The sequence below is a fragment of the Cervus elaphus genome, chromosome 15 (assembly GCF_910594005.1).
Source record: "Cervus elaphus chromosome 15, mCerEla1.1, whole genome shotgun sequence".
Taxonomy (NCBI): Eukaryota; Metazoa; Chordata; class Mammalia; order Artiodactyla; family Cervidae; genus Cervus; species Cervus elaphus.
The window spans coordinates 40,951,959-40,967,810 of NC_057829.1; the positions used below are offsets into that span (position 1 = coordinate 40,951,959).

General features: G+C 43.8%; 1 protein-coding gene across 8 annotated transcripts in view; it reads left to right on the top strand.

Annotated features, from left to right (window-relative positions):
• Positions 1–15,546, top strand: part of LDB3 (LIM domain binding 3) — a 59,316-nt gene extending 43,770 nt beyond the window's left edge. For all 8 annotated transcript variants that reach the window (XM_043925271.1, XM_043925276.1, XM_043925270.1 and 5 more), the window contains 5 exons: positions 645–1,086; positions 2,494–2,674; positions 3,261–3,381; positions 8,262–8,377; positions 12,765–15,546. In XM_043925271.1, coding sequence (XP_043781206.1) covers positions 645–1,086; positions 2,494–2,674; positions 3,261–3,381; positions 8,262–8,377; positions 12,765–12,854 — 950 coding nt within the window. In that variant the 3' untranslated portion in view covers positions 12,855–15,546. The remainder of the gene's footprint in view (positions 1–644; positions 1,087–2,493; positions 2,675–3,260; positions 3,382–8,261; positions 8,378–12,764) is intronic.
• The last annotated feature ends 306 nt before the right edge of the window (positions 15,547–15,852 follow it).

Genomic DNA, 15,852 nt, shown 5'->3' on the forward strand with positions numbered 1-15,852 from the left:
CCCACCACCCCAGTTCAAACCAAATGGACTTTCCCCCATTACACATCGAGCCACGCTTTTAAAAAAACAAACAAACAAAACACGATTGCAACTAAACCTGGAATCTAAACTTGAAAACCTAAGTGTCCAGTCATCTGCTTTGTCTCAAAGACTGGACTAGGTCCAGGTTCAGCAAACATATACGATTGAGGCATTTCAGATGTCAAATCACTGGTCAGAGTGCAAACAAAAGCATCTTCCAGTCAAGGCCAAAACGACCCACTCTCACCCTCTCCAGCCCAGGGGATCCAGATACAACCCTTGCCCGCACCCCCTGCCCCCACTCACTGTCTCCGGCAGGCTCCTGGCAGCCAAGGCCTGGCTGAGCCCCACCCCGCACAGCTGCAGATATTTATAGTTCTATCCCTTCCCAGCCCTGTCCAAGCTCCCCAGGGCTCTGCTCCATGGCTCTTTATCTCCCTTGGCTCCTTGCTGCAAATTCGAATCAAGGCCATGAAGAAGCTCGGGACGCATCTCTGTGTAAAAACTGGAATTGTGCCACTCTAATATTAAAGTTGTCTTTTGCAGTTCTCTGGCTGGGGTTGGGGGAAGCTGGGAGAAATGAATTCCTGACACATTTTTCTTTGGATATTTTTGGCTTGCAGTGCCTGCATCTACCTACAGCCCATCCCCGGGGGCCAATTACAGTCCAACCCCCTACACGCCCTCCCCTGCCCCTGCCTACACCCCATCCCCTACCCCTGCGTACACCCCTTCCCCCGCTCCCACCTATTCCCCCTCCCCAGCACCAGCCTATACCCCCTCGCCAGCCCCAAGCTATAATCCTACACCCTATAGTGGGGGCCCTGCGGAGTCTGCCAGCCGTCCCCCATGGGTGACAGACGACAGCTTCTCTCAGAAGTTTGCCCCTGGCAAGAGCACCACCACTGTCAGCAAGCAGAGTCTGCCCCGAGGGGCCCCTGCCTACACCCCGCCACCACCAGCTCCCCAGGTGTCCCCCCTTGCCAGGGGTACGGTCCAGAGGGCCGAGCGCTTCCCAGCCAGCAGCCGGACTCCGCTCTGTGGCCACTGCAACAGCATCATCCGGTAAGGTCAGATCCCACTGTGCCCCTGTGCTGGGGTCCTGGCAGGGCAAGGGGGATGGGAGGGACGGAGGCGCAGAGAGAAGGCTACATGCAGGGCAGCCTCAGGTCCCTCTTGCTAGCCGTCTCTGGTCTAACCCTCTGTGAGCTTTAGCTTCTATACCTGTGTGACACCCACTTCCCCAGGGAGTTGGGAGGATTCCATGAGGTAAGTGGGTAAAGCTCCAGTGTGGTGCTTGTGCCAGCACCGCCCCCTTGGGCTAAGGCTGGGTTCTGAGAATTGCAAGTCTGGTTGGTAGGTTTATTAGGCCTGTTGCAAGCTGGCTGACAGTGCTGGTTTTGACCCAGCTTTCCTTTGGGGCTGTTTGACTCTGTTCACAGTCAGGCCTGTGCTGCTCAGGGTTTTGGTGGCCATCTGCCGCACTGAAAGGAAAACAAGTCATTTCATACTTAGAAGCCGAGGATCATGGGTGGTACTTTTTGAATATAATATGTTTATAGTATGTGCATGTGAGTGGGGGGGAGGGTGAACGTATGTATATGAGAAATATACTTTTATTTAAAAATAAAGTATCATTAGAAAGAATATGGGGCTTCCCAAGTGGATCAGTGGTAAAGAACCCACCTGCCAATGCTTGAGATGTGGGTTCAATCCCTGGATCAGGAAGATCCCCTGGAGAAGGAAATGGCAGTTCACTCCAGAATTCTTGCTTGGGAAATCCCATGGACAGAGGAGCCTGGCAAGCTACATTCCATTGGGTCACGAAAGTGTTAGACACAACTTGGTTGACCAAACAACAACAGAAAGAATATACTCATTAGAGAAGAATTAGAAAATTCAGAAAAGTAAAAATTAAAATATAAAGCATTTCTTTAGTCTCATTGTTCTGACTACTAATGTAGATCCAGGGCTGTGTCCTGGGTCTACCATAACAGCCCTATAGCCTTGAACAACTTACTTAACATCTGGACTCAGTTTTCATATCTAAAAATGGGTATCATGATAGTACCTGCTTCATAGAGTTGTTGTGAGAGTTAAACACACTAATAAATGCAAATTTCTTCTTGAATGGTGCCTGGCAGAGAGTAAGCACTTAATAAATGTTAGCCATTAGCACCATCATCATGGCTTTTCTTACTACAAGTATTCAACTGAATGGATATCCCATAATACACTCACTGGGTCCCCTAGTAGTGGATGTTCGAGTTGCCTCCCCATTACTCTTTTTTTGTAAGTGATGCAACCTCATCTTTTCTCATGGAGCTTTATCTGAATTTCCTGTTATTTCATTAGAACAGTCACAAAAGTTGGGTTATCAAGGTCAAAGTGTGAATATTGCTGGGAGTTTTTGAAATACCTGGTCTTAGGCTTTTGGGGCTGCTTAGGAGATACTGTTCTCTGCTTTCCCAGGGGCCCCTTTCTGGTAGCCATGGGCCGTTCCTGGCATCCAGAAGAGTTCAACTGTGCCTACTGCAAGACCTCCCTGGCAGATGTATGCTTTGTGGAGGAGCAGAACAACGTGTACTGTGAGCGGTGTTATGAGCAGTTCTTTGCCCCAGTCTGTGCCAAGTGTAACACCAAAATCATGGGGGTAAGTGGGCAGCGTTCTTCTCCTCGGACCCTTGTCTGTTTTCCAACCAGTCTCTCCTCCTCCCCAATGTTGTGGGGTCCCATTTGGAAGCCAAGCAGTAGCTGTGCTAACAGAGCAAGAACAACTCCATTTCTATCCTAGAAGGGCGTTGGTTTGCCACCAGTGAACTAGGGAACAAATGAACTTGAAATGAGAGATGATTGTATCCCTGGGCCACATAGCTTGAAGTGACTTGGGGAGCTTTTGAAAAGCAAATCGCCTCACCATGTACCTCTGTGTGGCTTTGACACTTGATGCCCCTTTGGTAAAATGGCAGTAATAAGCAGCCTCCCTCCCAAGTTTAATGGGAGGAGAAATATCACAGCTTATGTGAGCACACACAGAACCTCGCACCCAGCATGCGAGTAGGAGCCCCTCGTCTGCCACCCCTAACCTTCCTCGATGTGTCTGAGGCCCGCTTCCTGGGCTGCCTGTCCTGCTCCCTGATGGGACATTCTTGCAGTGACCGAGGCCTGGTGTGGCCGTCAAGCCTGCCTCCTTCTCCCCGCTGGATCTTTCTGTCCTGAACTGAGGCTCTTTTCCCCAGGAAGTGATGCATGCCTTGAGGCAGACGTGGCATACCACCTGCTTCGTCTGTGCAGCCTGCAAGAAGCCCTTCGGGAACAGCCTCTTCCACATGGAAGATGGGGAGCCCTACTGTGAGAAAGGTAGGACCTCTGTGCTATGGGGAGGCCCCACAGTCTGGAAGAAAGGGGTTAGGAGTTCCCTTTCACAGACATTCAGTCTCTGCTACCTTCCCTGCACCAAATATGTGGACCCCAAGTTGGCATCTTGTGACCGTTTAGGAAACCTTTCAGATGATTTTGAACTGGAGACCACGAGGCCTAATCTGAAAAGGCTTTGGCTCTGGCCTTTGTTCCAGGTTCCACCTCAGGCTGGTTTTGTAAACCTGAATGAGTTACTAAAATTCTCTGGGCCTCACTTTCCCCATCTGCAAAAGGGGAAGATCAGCACCTGCCTCATAGAGCTGTGGTGAGGATTAAACTCAGAGAAAGTATGAAATTGGTCAAGTAGCAAGTATGTGCAAGTCCCCTCCCAGCTCCTAAGATGTTTACCAGACTTGGATGTTCCTTCAGGTCCTGCCATCTGCTGTCTGAATTCAGAGTTTCTCTAATCCCCCAAAATACTATATGTTATCTTAAAACTTGGAGTCAGTTATGGTAAATTCTGAAGACAAAGCATTTTGTTAGAGTTGGGCATCCTGGTTAACTAGCTATTTACTCACTCACTGACACTTACACACTCATTTATTCATAGCCTGTCTCAGGTAAGGATTTGAGGCAGGTTCCAACAAAGGTAATATAAACTTGAAAGTTAAGACAATAGAACTTTAGCAGATCAGCACCAAGTAGAAGAGGGAAAAGGAAACATGCTGATTATGACGAATAACAGAGCTGCAGTGACTGGGTAGCAAATTTGAGGGCAAAAAAAAACACGGTAAGTTAGTTTACTTTAAAACCAGAAAGGGGAAAACATTTCAGTTCCTCAAGGGGAAAAGTAAAACAAAATAAAACGTTTTTCCTCCCCTTGACAATAAATTATAAAAGAAACTTCTTGGTTTCTGAGGTACTGGTGAATTCTCTTTCCAGCTCTAAGGTTCATTGGATGACTTTAAATGTCACTCAGTCATTCTGGCCTCAGTTTCCGTATCAGTGAAAGGAAGAATGTCGCACCTGTCTTTTCCCTTCTTAAAAGGAAATGATGGTGGTTGATAATTAGTAAAAGTGCTGTGATACCAGGACTTCCCTGGTGGTCCAGTGATTAAGATTCTGTGCTTCCACTGCAGGGAACACGGGTTCAATCCCTGGTCTGGGAACTAAGGTCCCACATGCCGTGGGGTTGTCCAAAAAAAATGCTATGGTACCAATACAAATTGCTATTATTAGTCAGCCAAAAGCGTTATAACTTTCATAATGTGTGATAAGCCACAATTTATATCTGAGGCTTGTGAAAGAATAATAGATCTATACTCTTCCCACTGCTCTTCTAGCAATCCCCCCAAAAAGATTTTCAAAAATAATATTTTGAGTAAAAAGGGTCTTAAGGTGTTAAGAAAATACTGCAAGGAAACAGATTTAGTTTCAACCCCAGGCACCCCCAGAGACCCTGACTGAAGTCCCTCAGGGGCCACTTCCAGGCAGTGTGATGATGGACAAAATGCTTACCCTTTCTGAATCTGTCCTTCCCCACCTAACTCGCAGAGGCTGTTGTGAGGATTAACTGAAATAGTCGGTACAGAGGTCTTGACAGAACACCTGCCCATGGTGAATGGGCAATAGGCATCCTCCCTCTAATGGCTTCGGGAGACCCACACCTCTCCAAGGAGCACAGTTTGAAACCAGGCCCTTAAGAAGTGGGAGTCACTGAGATGTTTTAAAGTAAAGAAGTAACACAATCTGATTTTTATTCTAGCAAGAGCTTTAGAAATTTAGTATGCTTGTTGAATGTGATAGTGACACTCTTAATGAACAAAGTAATAAAAGGAGAGCTAGATGACCCAATAGTGCAGTAAAATCAAGCCTGGTTGGTTAACCTACCCTTGAGATAAAATATCAGAGTCAGCCTTGAGGAAGGTCCCCAATATAATACCACAGGATATTGTGTTTGGTTCTGACCTTGTCATTTTTTTATTATTATAGGGAAATATGAGGGAACTTCCCTGGTGTCCAGTGGTTAAGACTCTGTGCTGCTCATGCAGAGGGCACAGGTTCCATCCCTAGTTGGGGAACTAAGATCCTACATGCCACATTGGCTGTGAGGCCAATAAATAAATAATTAATTAACAATGTATTAGAGTCAGACCTGTGATATCAAATTCCAAAACAAAGTGGCAGTTCTCCAGATAGTGCCAAGACAAATTTAAAACAAAATAAAGCAAAATTAATCAGTAGACAGGACTAGATATTCCAGAAATAAATTCAAGCCCTTGCAAGAGCTTGTGCTGTTACTGTGCTTAGTCGCTCAGTCGTGTCCAAGTCTTTGCAACCCCATGGACTGTAGCCCACCAGGCTCCTCTGTCCGTGGGGATTCTCCAGGCAAGAATACTGGAGTGGGTTGCCATTTCTTTCTCCAGGGGATTTTCCAACCCAGGTTGGAAATCAGATCCAACCAGGGATCAAACCTGGATCTCCCGCATTGCAGGCAGATTCTTTACTGTCTGAGCCACCAGGGAAGCAAGAGCTTAATCTGTGGGGAAAAAAAACCAGGCTGCACAACAGAAGAAGGAATCAAATTTAACAAGGTTGCTTGAAACATATCTTTGTCCGTTCATCATTTAACCATCAAATGTGTGCCAGTCGCTATAAAGGGCCCTAAGCATAGAGAAGAGGGTCTCTGCCCTGAAAAACCTCAAGCAGACCCATCAACGTCCGATATGCTGGCACATAGATGGACAGTTAAGAGATAATGAATAGACAGGTGGATGACGAATGAATGGGGAGAGAGAGAAGTCCGGGAGAAGCCCTCAGGAAGGCTGTCTCATCTCCCTTGGGTGGGAGGGGAATGAGGTCTTCCTAGAAGGAAGGCTGCCCGAAGGATTGCAGAGATTCAGGTAGACAAAGTGGGGAGGGATTTCTGAGCGCAGGACCCAGTTCATAAAGAGGCACGAAGATGAAGGAAAGATTCCAGGGCATCTGGAGACCAACTGGGCAGAATGAAAGAGAACTCACAAATGGGGTGCAGGGCTTGCTCTCAAGTGGAGGTAGGTTGGCCTGTAGTCCTGCTTCTCATCACACACTAGTAAGTTCCTACAGAGCACAGAGTGAACCATAAACTTGCCATAACTCTCTTAAGGAAGCAGAATGATGTGTTCCTCCCTTGGTGAGGCAATCAAGTTTTGCCTACTAAAGAAATTAAGTATTCTGTCAGAAACAAGGTTGATGGCTTGTGATGTATGTAAGAGTATTTGCATGACAAAGTATAATTAAACCCCAAAGAGGAAACCATACATTGGAAAAAATATGCAAGAGATATAACTTATCAAAGCTTCATGGCACATAGATAACTGGAAGCAGCATGAAGTCAGGGAGAAGGGATGACCTTTGGAGCCCAGCAGGCTGCTGACCACTTGCGTGATGGAACTGCTACAGCCAGGTTCATCGTCTTTAAAATGAAAATAATAGTTCATTGCAGAGCTACTGTGAAGATTAAACAGGAAACATAAAAAAGCACTTGTACTAGCACGTAGTAGGTACTCAAATCATGTTCCCTTCCCTCCTTTCATCATCTTAAAGGCATTCAAAATAAGAGCCAACATTTTTGGTGCCTAGTACTTCACATACTTTATCATATTTAATCTGTAGTTACTTACATTATATAGATGAAAAAGTTGAGACACTAAGAAGTTAGGTGACTTGCCCCAGATTTGAACAATTCCTGTATAGAGGTGGGATTTGAGCCCAGGTCTGTCTTTCTTCAGAATCCAAGTTCGTAGCCCCCACTACATGCTGACTCTCGGTAGTGTCCTAAGACAGTGATCAGGTACACTTTCCACAAGGAGATCAGAGCAGAAAATCGCTATGAGAAAAAGCCAACTGTGGCAGAGCTGGAAAGACAAGTCTACTTCTAGGGGGACTTTGTAAAAGGCATCAAGATTTTCTAGAAGAATCTGGAAGAGTTCTACTGTGAGTGCAGTGGGAGTGCTGCTCGTGACCCAGCCAGGACAGCCTGTGGCTGAGAAGCTTGGGACCTGGCTTGCTGTCTCATCCATGTGGCTCTGACTACAGCCTTTACTTCCTTGAGCCTCAGTTTCCTCACCCAAAAAACCAAAACAAAAGTAATCTTGCAAAGATTAAGTTCATTCATTGATTTATCTTTTTTTCCCAAGTCATTGATTTATTGATTCATTCATTCATTTGACATACATGTGTTGGGTACCAACTTGTGTGCCAGGCATTGTGCTGGGAGTACAAAGAAAACTAATACATAGACCTTGACATTGAGATACTAGCAAATAAGACCATTTATGTGAGGATTCCTGGTAAACAGTAAAGCATTACATAAATAATATTTGGTATTATTATCCTATTGGCTGGGGGAGGGGAATTACTTCTGACAAAGTAACTCAAATACTGTTTCTTGTAGTGAAAATTTATTATCAACACAGATACCTCATGACAGAAGAATAACCAAGCAAAGAACATTCCCTAACTCTAAAAAAATGTTAAAGGCTCTCATTTCTCCAAAATAAGCATAGTTGCTGGGAAATAGGATTGCTTTTTCTTTTTGGGGATTGGTCTCTTCGGGCCATAAGAGGTGACAGAGGCAGAGGAGAAAATCACCCTGCAGAAAGTTAATGGCAGTTCCAGAAAGTGTTTGCAAATCAAACCAGCACAGGATGGTGACTAGCCTGAATCTGCAAAACTTCGGTGCAAATTATTGGAAAAGGAAAAAACCAGTCATGTAACTGAGAATTTTGTGTGTAAGATGACAAGTAACCAATTAGGTTTCATCACTGCCTCAAGCTCAGTGATCTGGGGTTGTTCTGGTACTGGGTCGGTACTGGTCCTTACTCTGCCTTTCATTTCAGACTACGTCAATCTGTTCAGCACCAAGTGTCACGGCTGCGATTTCCCTGTGGAGGCTGGTGACAAGTTTATCGAAGCCCTGGGGCATACCTGGCATGACACCTGCTTCATTTGCGCAGTATGTTTTTAGCCTGCTGTTATGACTTTCTGAGAAGGGATTGGAGGGATCAACTGGGGCCAGATGACAAACCCTCCACATAGCTTTCAACTGTTATTCTAATATTCTATCTTCTTTAAAAGCTGGCAAATACCATGATGCCTTGATAGGTCACAGTTGAGCCAAGCTTTATTACTAATAATGATTTATAAACCAACATGGCTTTGTTACTCTCCACTTCATTAAGGACGGAGGAGTGTCTCAGGATGTGGCAAATCAGTAGCTTGCCTCACCAGCAGTGCTCTCAATAAGTGTGAGGATCGAATGATGTTTGGATTTAATAGAGGCAGATGACTTCTCATTGTTATAAGTTGTTTAAGATACGATGACGTGATTCAAGGGTTTTCCCCCAAATGTTCACCATGAACATTAGATCAGAGCTTATTGATTAATCCTATGAAAAGCTGAGATGAGATTTCTTTTGATTGAACCTTTAGAAAGCAGGACTAAATATAATTTCATTTACCTACATGGTCCTGTTCTTGATAGGTAGTTGCCAGGAGATAAGTCCTAGATTAAGTATTAACCACATGCAGTTTATTTCTGCTGAATAGCCAGGTCATTTTTACCATGAGGCTGACATTTTCTTTACAAGGGCTTTGGTTTAGGGAAGGGATATGACAATGAGCATGCCAACACTTAGACTCCACATTAGAGTTAGAAAATACTCCATAATATGAGTTTGTAATTGACTCAACTTTATTTGGGAAAGTTAATGTGCTACTAGGGCTTTTTTTTTTTTTTTTTTTTTACCAGAGCTGTTCAAGATAAATTTTAGGAATATGTGAAAGATCTATATAGTTTAAACTTGAATACTTTTTATAGACTTATGATATAGAGCAACCCTAGTCATAAAGTTCACTGTAATTCACTTTAACTTTTACACTTCATGTCTATATCCCCTCCCATTTGTGGGGTGCATTGTATTCACTCTGTATATTAGTTTGCTAAGGCTACCATGACAAAGTACCACAATATGAACAGCTTAAACAACAGAAATTCTTACTCTCTCCCAGTTCTAAGGGCTGGAAGCCCAAATCCAAGGTGTCAGCAGGGTCCTACTTTCTTAAGCTCCTGGTGGTTACCAGCAGTGCGTGGAGTTTCTTGAGTTGTAGTTGTGTCACTCCAATCTCGACCTCCATTGCCACACGGTTGCCTTCCCTCTGTGTGTCTGTGTCTTCACATGACATTCCCCTCTGTACAGGTGTCTGTCTCTATGTCCTCATCTCCTCTTCTTATAAGGAACTGGTCATATCGGATGAAGGGCCCAACTTACTCCATATGACATCATCTTAACCTCCACCTTAATTAAATCTGCAAAGACCCTATTTCCATATAAAGTCACTGCTTTCCCTGTTCTGAGTAGGCTGGAGGTACTCAGGGTTGGGACTTGAACATGTGAATTTAGTGGTGGGGGGACAATTCAGTCCATAGCACTGATTTTCCAACCCTTTGAACACCTCTAATCAGCTTTTTGGGTCCTATAATTACATCAGGCCCTCCCCTCCAAAAAGGGACAACAGTATAAATATACTGGCTTTGGGGCTGTCCCCTGCAGAGCCACCGCTCAGCAAGCAGAGTACAGGGCTCTCTTACCTTACCTTCAAGCCATAGCTTGTTTAATCCTAAGATGCTGCCTGTAAATCTGGTTACCCAACTTCCAGAAAGATCTGAGAGACTTGGAAGAGGTTCAGGGAAGACAGTGGCGCAGAAGGCTTGTTCTCTAAGGGCAGGCTGATGAGCAGTCTGTCATGTGCAGAGGAAATCACACAAAGGTGAGCGTGGGTCTGCTCCCTCGAGCCTTCTGTGTTTGTCTGAGAATCATGATATGGTGCAAGTCCCAGAGAGAGAGACCAGAAGATGCAGTAAAGCTTGGGGTTGCTCAGTCTGAGATTACAAATAAGTTCCAGTCTGGTATGAAAGACCCACAGCACTGCCCACAGGATCTACTCAAAGAAACCAGGCCACTCCCATCCTCTGGAGAATTATCACAGAGAACCATTATGCCTTCCCCCAAACTAGCCCAGTGTAGCACTCAATGCCCCATGAACCTGTCTATATCTAAGTGGAACATGGTTTTAATTTTTGGAAAGCAATATTTTGATTGGAAAACTTTCAGGGATTTTTTTGGTCCTCTTTCCATCACTTTGTATTTCCAAATCACTTTTTTTCCCCCCCAAATCGCTTTTAATGAGCATATATTTTCCCGTGACTTGAAAAAGAATTAGTAAGAAAGGAAGATCAGGACTTGCTCTCCTACCTGACATGGGCTTAGTGAGCTACCCTGATACAAGTCTGTAAACCCAGAACAATTTCAAGTAAACATAATCCCTCTCTGCTGTGAGGTATGGGGAAAATGAGCTTAGAATTGGAGTCTTGCAGACCTGAATATGGATTCCTAGGTTCTACAACTTAACTAGGTCTGTGACTTGAGCAAGATACTTGGCCTTTCTGAGCCTTAACTTTCAATTGTGAAATAGAGAAGAGTCATACCTATCCCATAAAGTTTTGTGATAATTAAATGAGATCATGTATACAGAGTGTCTGGTATCTTATTTGACCACATTGACAAATATTACTGATCTCCTTCCTTTCTGCTTTGTTTCCATCTTTAAGCTCCACTCATATGTTGTCATCAAGGGGGTATATAATTTTGCCTTTTTTTTTCATGTACTATTTTCCTGCATATACTTTGCCATATTTGATTTACATCTCATGGTGGCATTTCATTGGAAAAATGCACCATAAAATTAACTTAATCATCATCCCTTTGAGAGAAATGTTAGTGACTACCTGGTTTGTAGTTGAGCATATATTGCTTTCTTGTTCTGTGCAATAGTTGCTGCAAGATGAAATTACCCGGAGTGGTGTTACTGGGGTACAGGGCAGGCACCTCTTTGTGGCTTCTTTTCAGTGATGCCACATCCCTTGCCAAAGGCTGGGCTGATTCACATGTCCCTAAACAGTGACAAGTAGGCCTGATCTCTTTTGATATTGTTGGCTTTTGACTGATCACTTTTTTTTTACTTTCTGGCTTTAGTCACATGAGGCTAAAGGTGACGAGCTTTTTGAGGTTTTTTGTTTTGTTTATTTTGCTAGGTTAACAGGTATCTCATAGAGGTTTTAATTTATTTTTCCTTTAATTCCAAGTGAGGATCATTTTTCTGGCATTTTATATTTCTTTAAATATTAATCACCTCTGTGGATAACATCAGTTGATCATCTTAATTGTTGTTGTTCAGTCACTAAGTTGTGTCCAATTCTTTGCAGGCCCATGGACTGCAGCACGCCAGGCTTCCCTGTCCTTCACTGTCTCCCAGAGTTTACTCAGACTCATGTCCATTGAGTTGGTGATGCCATCCAACCATCTCATCCTCTGTTGCCCCCTTCTTCTCCTGCCCTGAATCTTTCCCAGCATCAGGGTCTTTTCCAGTGAGTCAGCACTTTGCATCAGATGATCAAAGTGTTGGAGCCTCAGCTTCAACATCAGTCCTTCCAATGGATATTCAGGGTTGATTTCCTTTAGGATCGACTGGTTTGATCTCCTTTGGTTGCCTCAGAGGGTAAAGAATCTCCCTGCAATGCAGGAGACCTGGGTTCAATCCCCGGGTTGGAAAGATCACCTGGAGAAGGGAGTGGCTACCCACTCTAGTATTCTTGCCTAGAGAATCCCATGGACAGAGTCATCTGGTGGGCTACAGTCCATGGAGCTGCAAAGAGTGGGACACAACTGAGCGACTAAGCAAACACACACAACATTGATCACCTTTATTGTGAATATATTCTGTATGCCATTAATTGAATTTAATTTAACTTGAGTTTATCCCATGTTCCTCTTTGGAAGTCTTTACTTTAATAATAGTTCAACCCATCTATACCTCTTTGGGCTTCCCTGATATCTCAGTTGCTAAAGAATCTGCCTGCATTGCAGGAGACCCCGGTTCAATTCCTAGGTTGGGAAGAGCTGCTGGAGAAGGGATAGGCTGCCCACCCCAGTATTCTTGGGCTTCCTTTATGTCTCAGCTGGTAAACAATCCGCCTGCAATATGGGAGACCTGGGTTCCATGCCTGGGTTGGGAAGATCCCCTGGAGAAGGGGAAGGCTATCCACTCCAGTATTCTGGCCTGGGGAATTCCATGGACTGTATAGTCAATGGGGTTACAAAGAGTCAGACGTAACTGGCTGTAAATGCTGTGCATATACTGCTTTAGTTGTGAGGAGAAGCTGGCTGTTGCCTTCTCTCCCATCTGTCTGTGACAGTGCTTTGTCTTAAAAGGATGGCGGAAATCTTTTGCTCATGTCCCCCTCTCTCCTGGACTGTTTCATGCCTATCTGTTTTCTGTCTCAGGTCTGCCACGTGAATCTTGAGGGGCAGCCATTCTACTCCAAGAAGGACAAACCCCTGTGCAAGAAGCATGCACACGCCATCAACGTGTAGGGAACCCAGGGCATCTGATACGGACGGGCAGGGAGCTGCTCCTGCTGCTGGCAACAAACCATTGAAGGAGGCTGATGTTTCTTTTTTGGGGGGAAAGGGAGAAGACAGGAAGCGACTGAGCCCTTTTGAAGTATAATTTTAGTCCTTTCTTCTGCACACAGATCGTGTATTTGCATAGTTCAGACTAGAAGCCAAATGAAGATTCCTGAACCAAGCTAGTAATTAATCCAAGACTGGAATTGTACTTCAAACGTTGAAGACAGAATTCCAGGAACTCAAAAGTGAAAAAGAAAAAGTCACTTTCCCAAAGCAATACACTTCCCTGAGGTCACCAGAGCAGGGACAGAGCTCAGAGCAGTTATGGAGAATCTGAAGCTTTCTGTGGAGTTCTTTAGAGCTCCTCTGACAAACAAAATGAAGTGCCAAACAGTTCTCACTGCAGGGTATTTTTAGAGCCATAGCTGAGAGCTTGTTAGCTAAGACCGATTGGGCCTTCCTCACCAAAAAAGGAAGTGTTATTCCATTCCTCGCGTCATGGAGCTACCTCGGCGCATTAGACTTCAGACCTTGCACGGGCTTGAACATTCTCACGGGAGCCCAGACATTGGAGGGATGTCTTCTGGAAGCCTCTGGGCAATCGACAGGGCTTCGGGAAAGGATCGGGCTCACGCTGCAGACAGCTGAGGGAAAGAAAGGCTCTTCTGCCACTCTCTTTTAGCCTGAAACAGCCAATGTCCCCAGAAAGCTTAGCTTCTTTTTGACTTGTGGTGGGCAAGTGGAATTGGGTTTTTCTCCAGTTTTGCTTTGCTGTGTGTGAGAGATTGCACAATAACTTTGGGCTGTGTTTGGCCCCTATTTGGCTTCATGAGGTTCATTAGCATGAATGTCTAGTCTTGTGCATGTATTTCACTCCCAATCCTATGAGTGCTCACTGCTGAAGTCCTCTTCAACATCCCTTCCCTCAATAGGCTTAATGACCTGCAGAAAAGAAGAGAGACAGTGTTTGAAACAGGATGGCAGAACAGGCTGAGAACATGCCCTAACTCCAGGTGGGAAAGAGAAACCTTCCTTTCTGCCAGCCGTAGTTAAGAACACTCGAGCTGGCAGGACCTCCCACTTCAGAGCTGCTCCATCATTCTTGTGTCTTCCTTTAAATGCAGCACATTGATTATATACAATTGTGTTGCCTGCTGGAAGGGAAAGATGGCCTGATATAGACACGTCTGCCATTTTGGCTAGTATTTTGAAAAAAGTATGAGCTGAGTTGACCTAGCAATTGTTTAAGCATTTATTGAAATAGACTTGGATCTTCAAACTTCTTTAAAGTATTAGTGATAGTTTGAGTTAAGTAAGCATTTTAAAGCTGTTTGGTGATAAAGAGAGAAGCTTAGTTTTTGAGGTTGGAAATGGTTATCGTCTCTCCCTTTTAGGAAGCGCTCACTGAACGCGGCATCAAAGGAGGCGGTTTGAGTGGATGTTTCTCACTTGAGCACAATATTTAGGCCATCTTCCAATCACCGCTACCCTCTCCTCACTCCTGTTTTGGATTTTCTCTTTGCACGTTTGAAATGTTTATGAGAATGCATTAGACTACTTTTTCTTCTGAGAACTGAGGCTTCCAGGGGACTGCCTTTCTACCTGAGGGAGAAAGAAGCAGCTAGATATGTCTCTAACAGAAGGCCCGTGTTTTTTTTTTTCTAAGAGTGAAGCCACTCAACGTCCCCCAGGGAACACCAGGAGGGAGGTAAATGTGCTCCTACCACAGGGCCCTTCTTTAGCTTTGGTGCAGGGAGAAAGTGAATATAAAGCACCAGGCAGAGTAACATCTGCAGGGAGTGCCTGGAGATTTTTCAGGAGTTGCAAGCAAGCATTCTGTTATTTTTGGAAAGTTCAAATACACAGGGACAAGGAGGTTGCTGACTGTACAGAAAGGCTCTAGGCAGATTTTCTTAAAAAACAACAACAAAAAAAAACTATTCAATTATCAGGGACTGGTGTCAAGGAAAGGGAATAAAGTTCCCTAGAGTTTTTTCCCGAAAAATATCATTTAAAAGATTTTACACATACACACAGACAAGTGTGGCCATTAAAAAGCATATGATCATTAAAAAGAAAAGTGAAATCTCAAAGGTGAGCTTCATCATAGTCATTTATTGAAGCAGTTTTTCTACATTTCACAGCTAGTGTATATTCTGAGGGACTCTTATTTACCAAAACCCAAAATCAACAAAAAAACATTTTAAAGGTAGCAGGAAAAGGAGGTGATTTTTAATATGGTTCCCTCAGTGTTTTTAAGTTTGGCATAGTGTTGGGTTAAGGTTGTAGCTACTTCAGATTAACATCATGGATGTCCTACAACACCAAACACAAGTTTTAATAGTTCACGGTGAGGAGTACACTTTGGATCTACAGTTCTTGTTTCCTCATTGTTGACATTTATTTAACATTTATAAACATTAACTTTTTGCAACTGAGTAACTTATGTCTGCAGTGTTTGTGTTAGGAATCTAGCTTTTATAATGTTAACTTTTCAACCCAAGTACTCTTGCTTTGGGATTTTTAATTTTAACATTTCAGAAGTGGAATATAGTGTGGTAAAAGTGTGCACAAAAATGTTTTGCATGGTTTTTTGGTTTTGGCCTGTGTGAATTCTTTTTAGCAAAATAAAACCCCAAACGGATGTGCAAATACAGATTTTTCTGTGTAAAGTTTTTTCATGTGATAACCAAAAGTAGGTTACTTCTCTATGACTGCAAATATAAGTTTGAGAGAAAACAAAATGCCCTAAGGAGAAAAAACAAATAACTCACTTGCTCTTTTGACTGTGTGGTCCAACAGCAGTTTGAACAAGAAGGACACATGAATAATACAGATGTTTTACATACAAAGTGAATTTACCAGTAAATAATAACCTAAAGACCAGGTTTGGCCTTTTCCTTTTGGAAAGATTTATTTATTTAGCTATTTCGTATTTAGTTCTGTTTATTCTGTTCTAAAT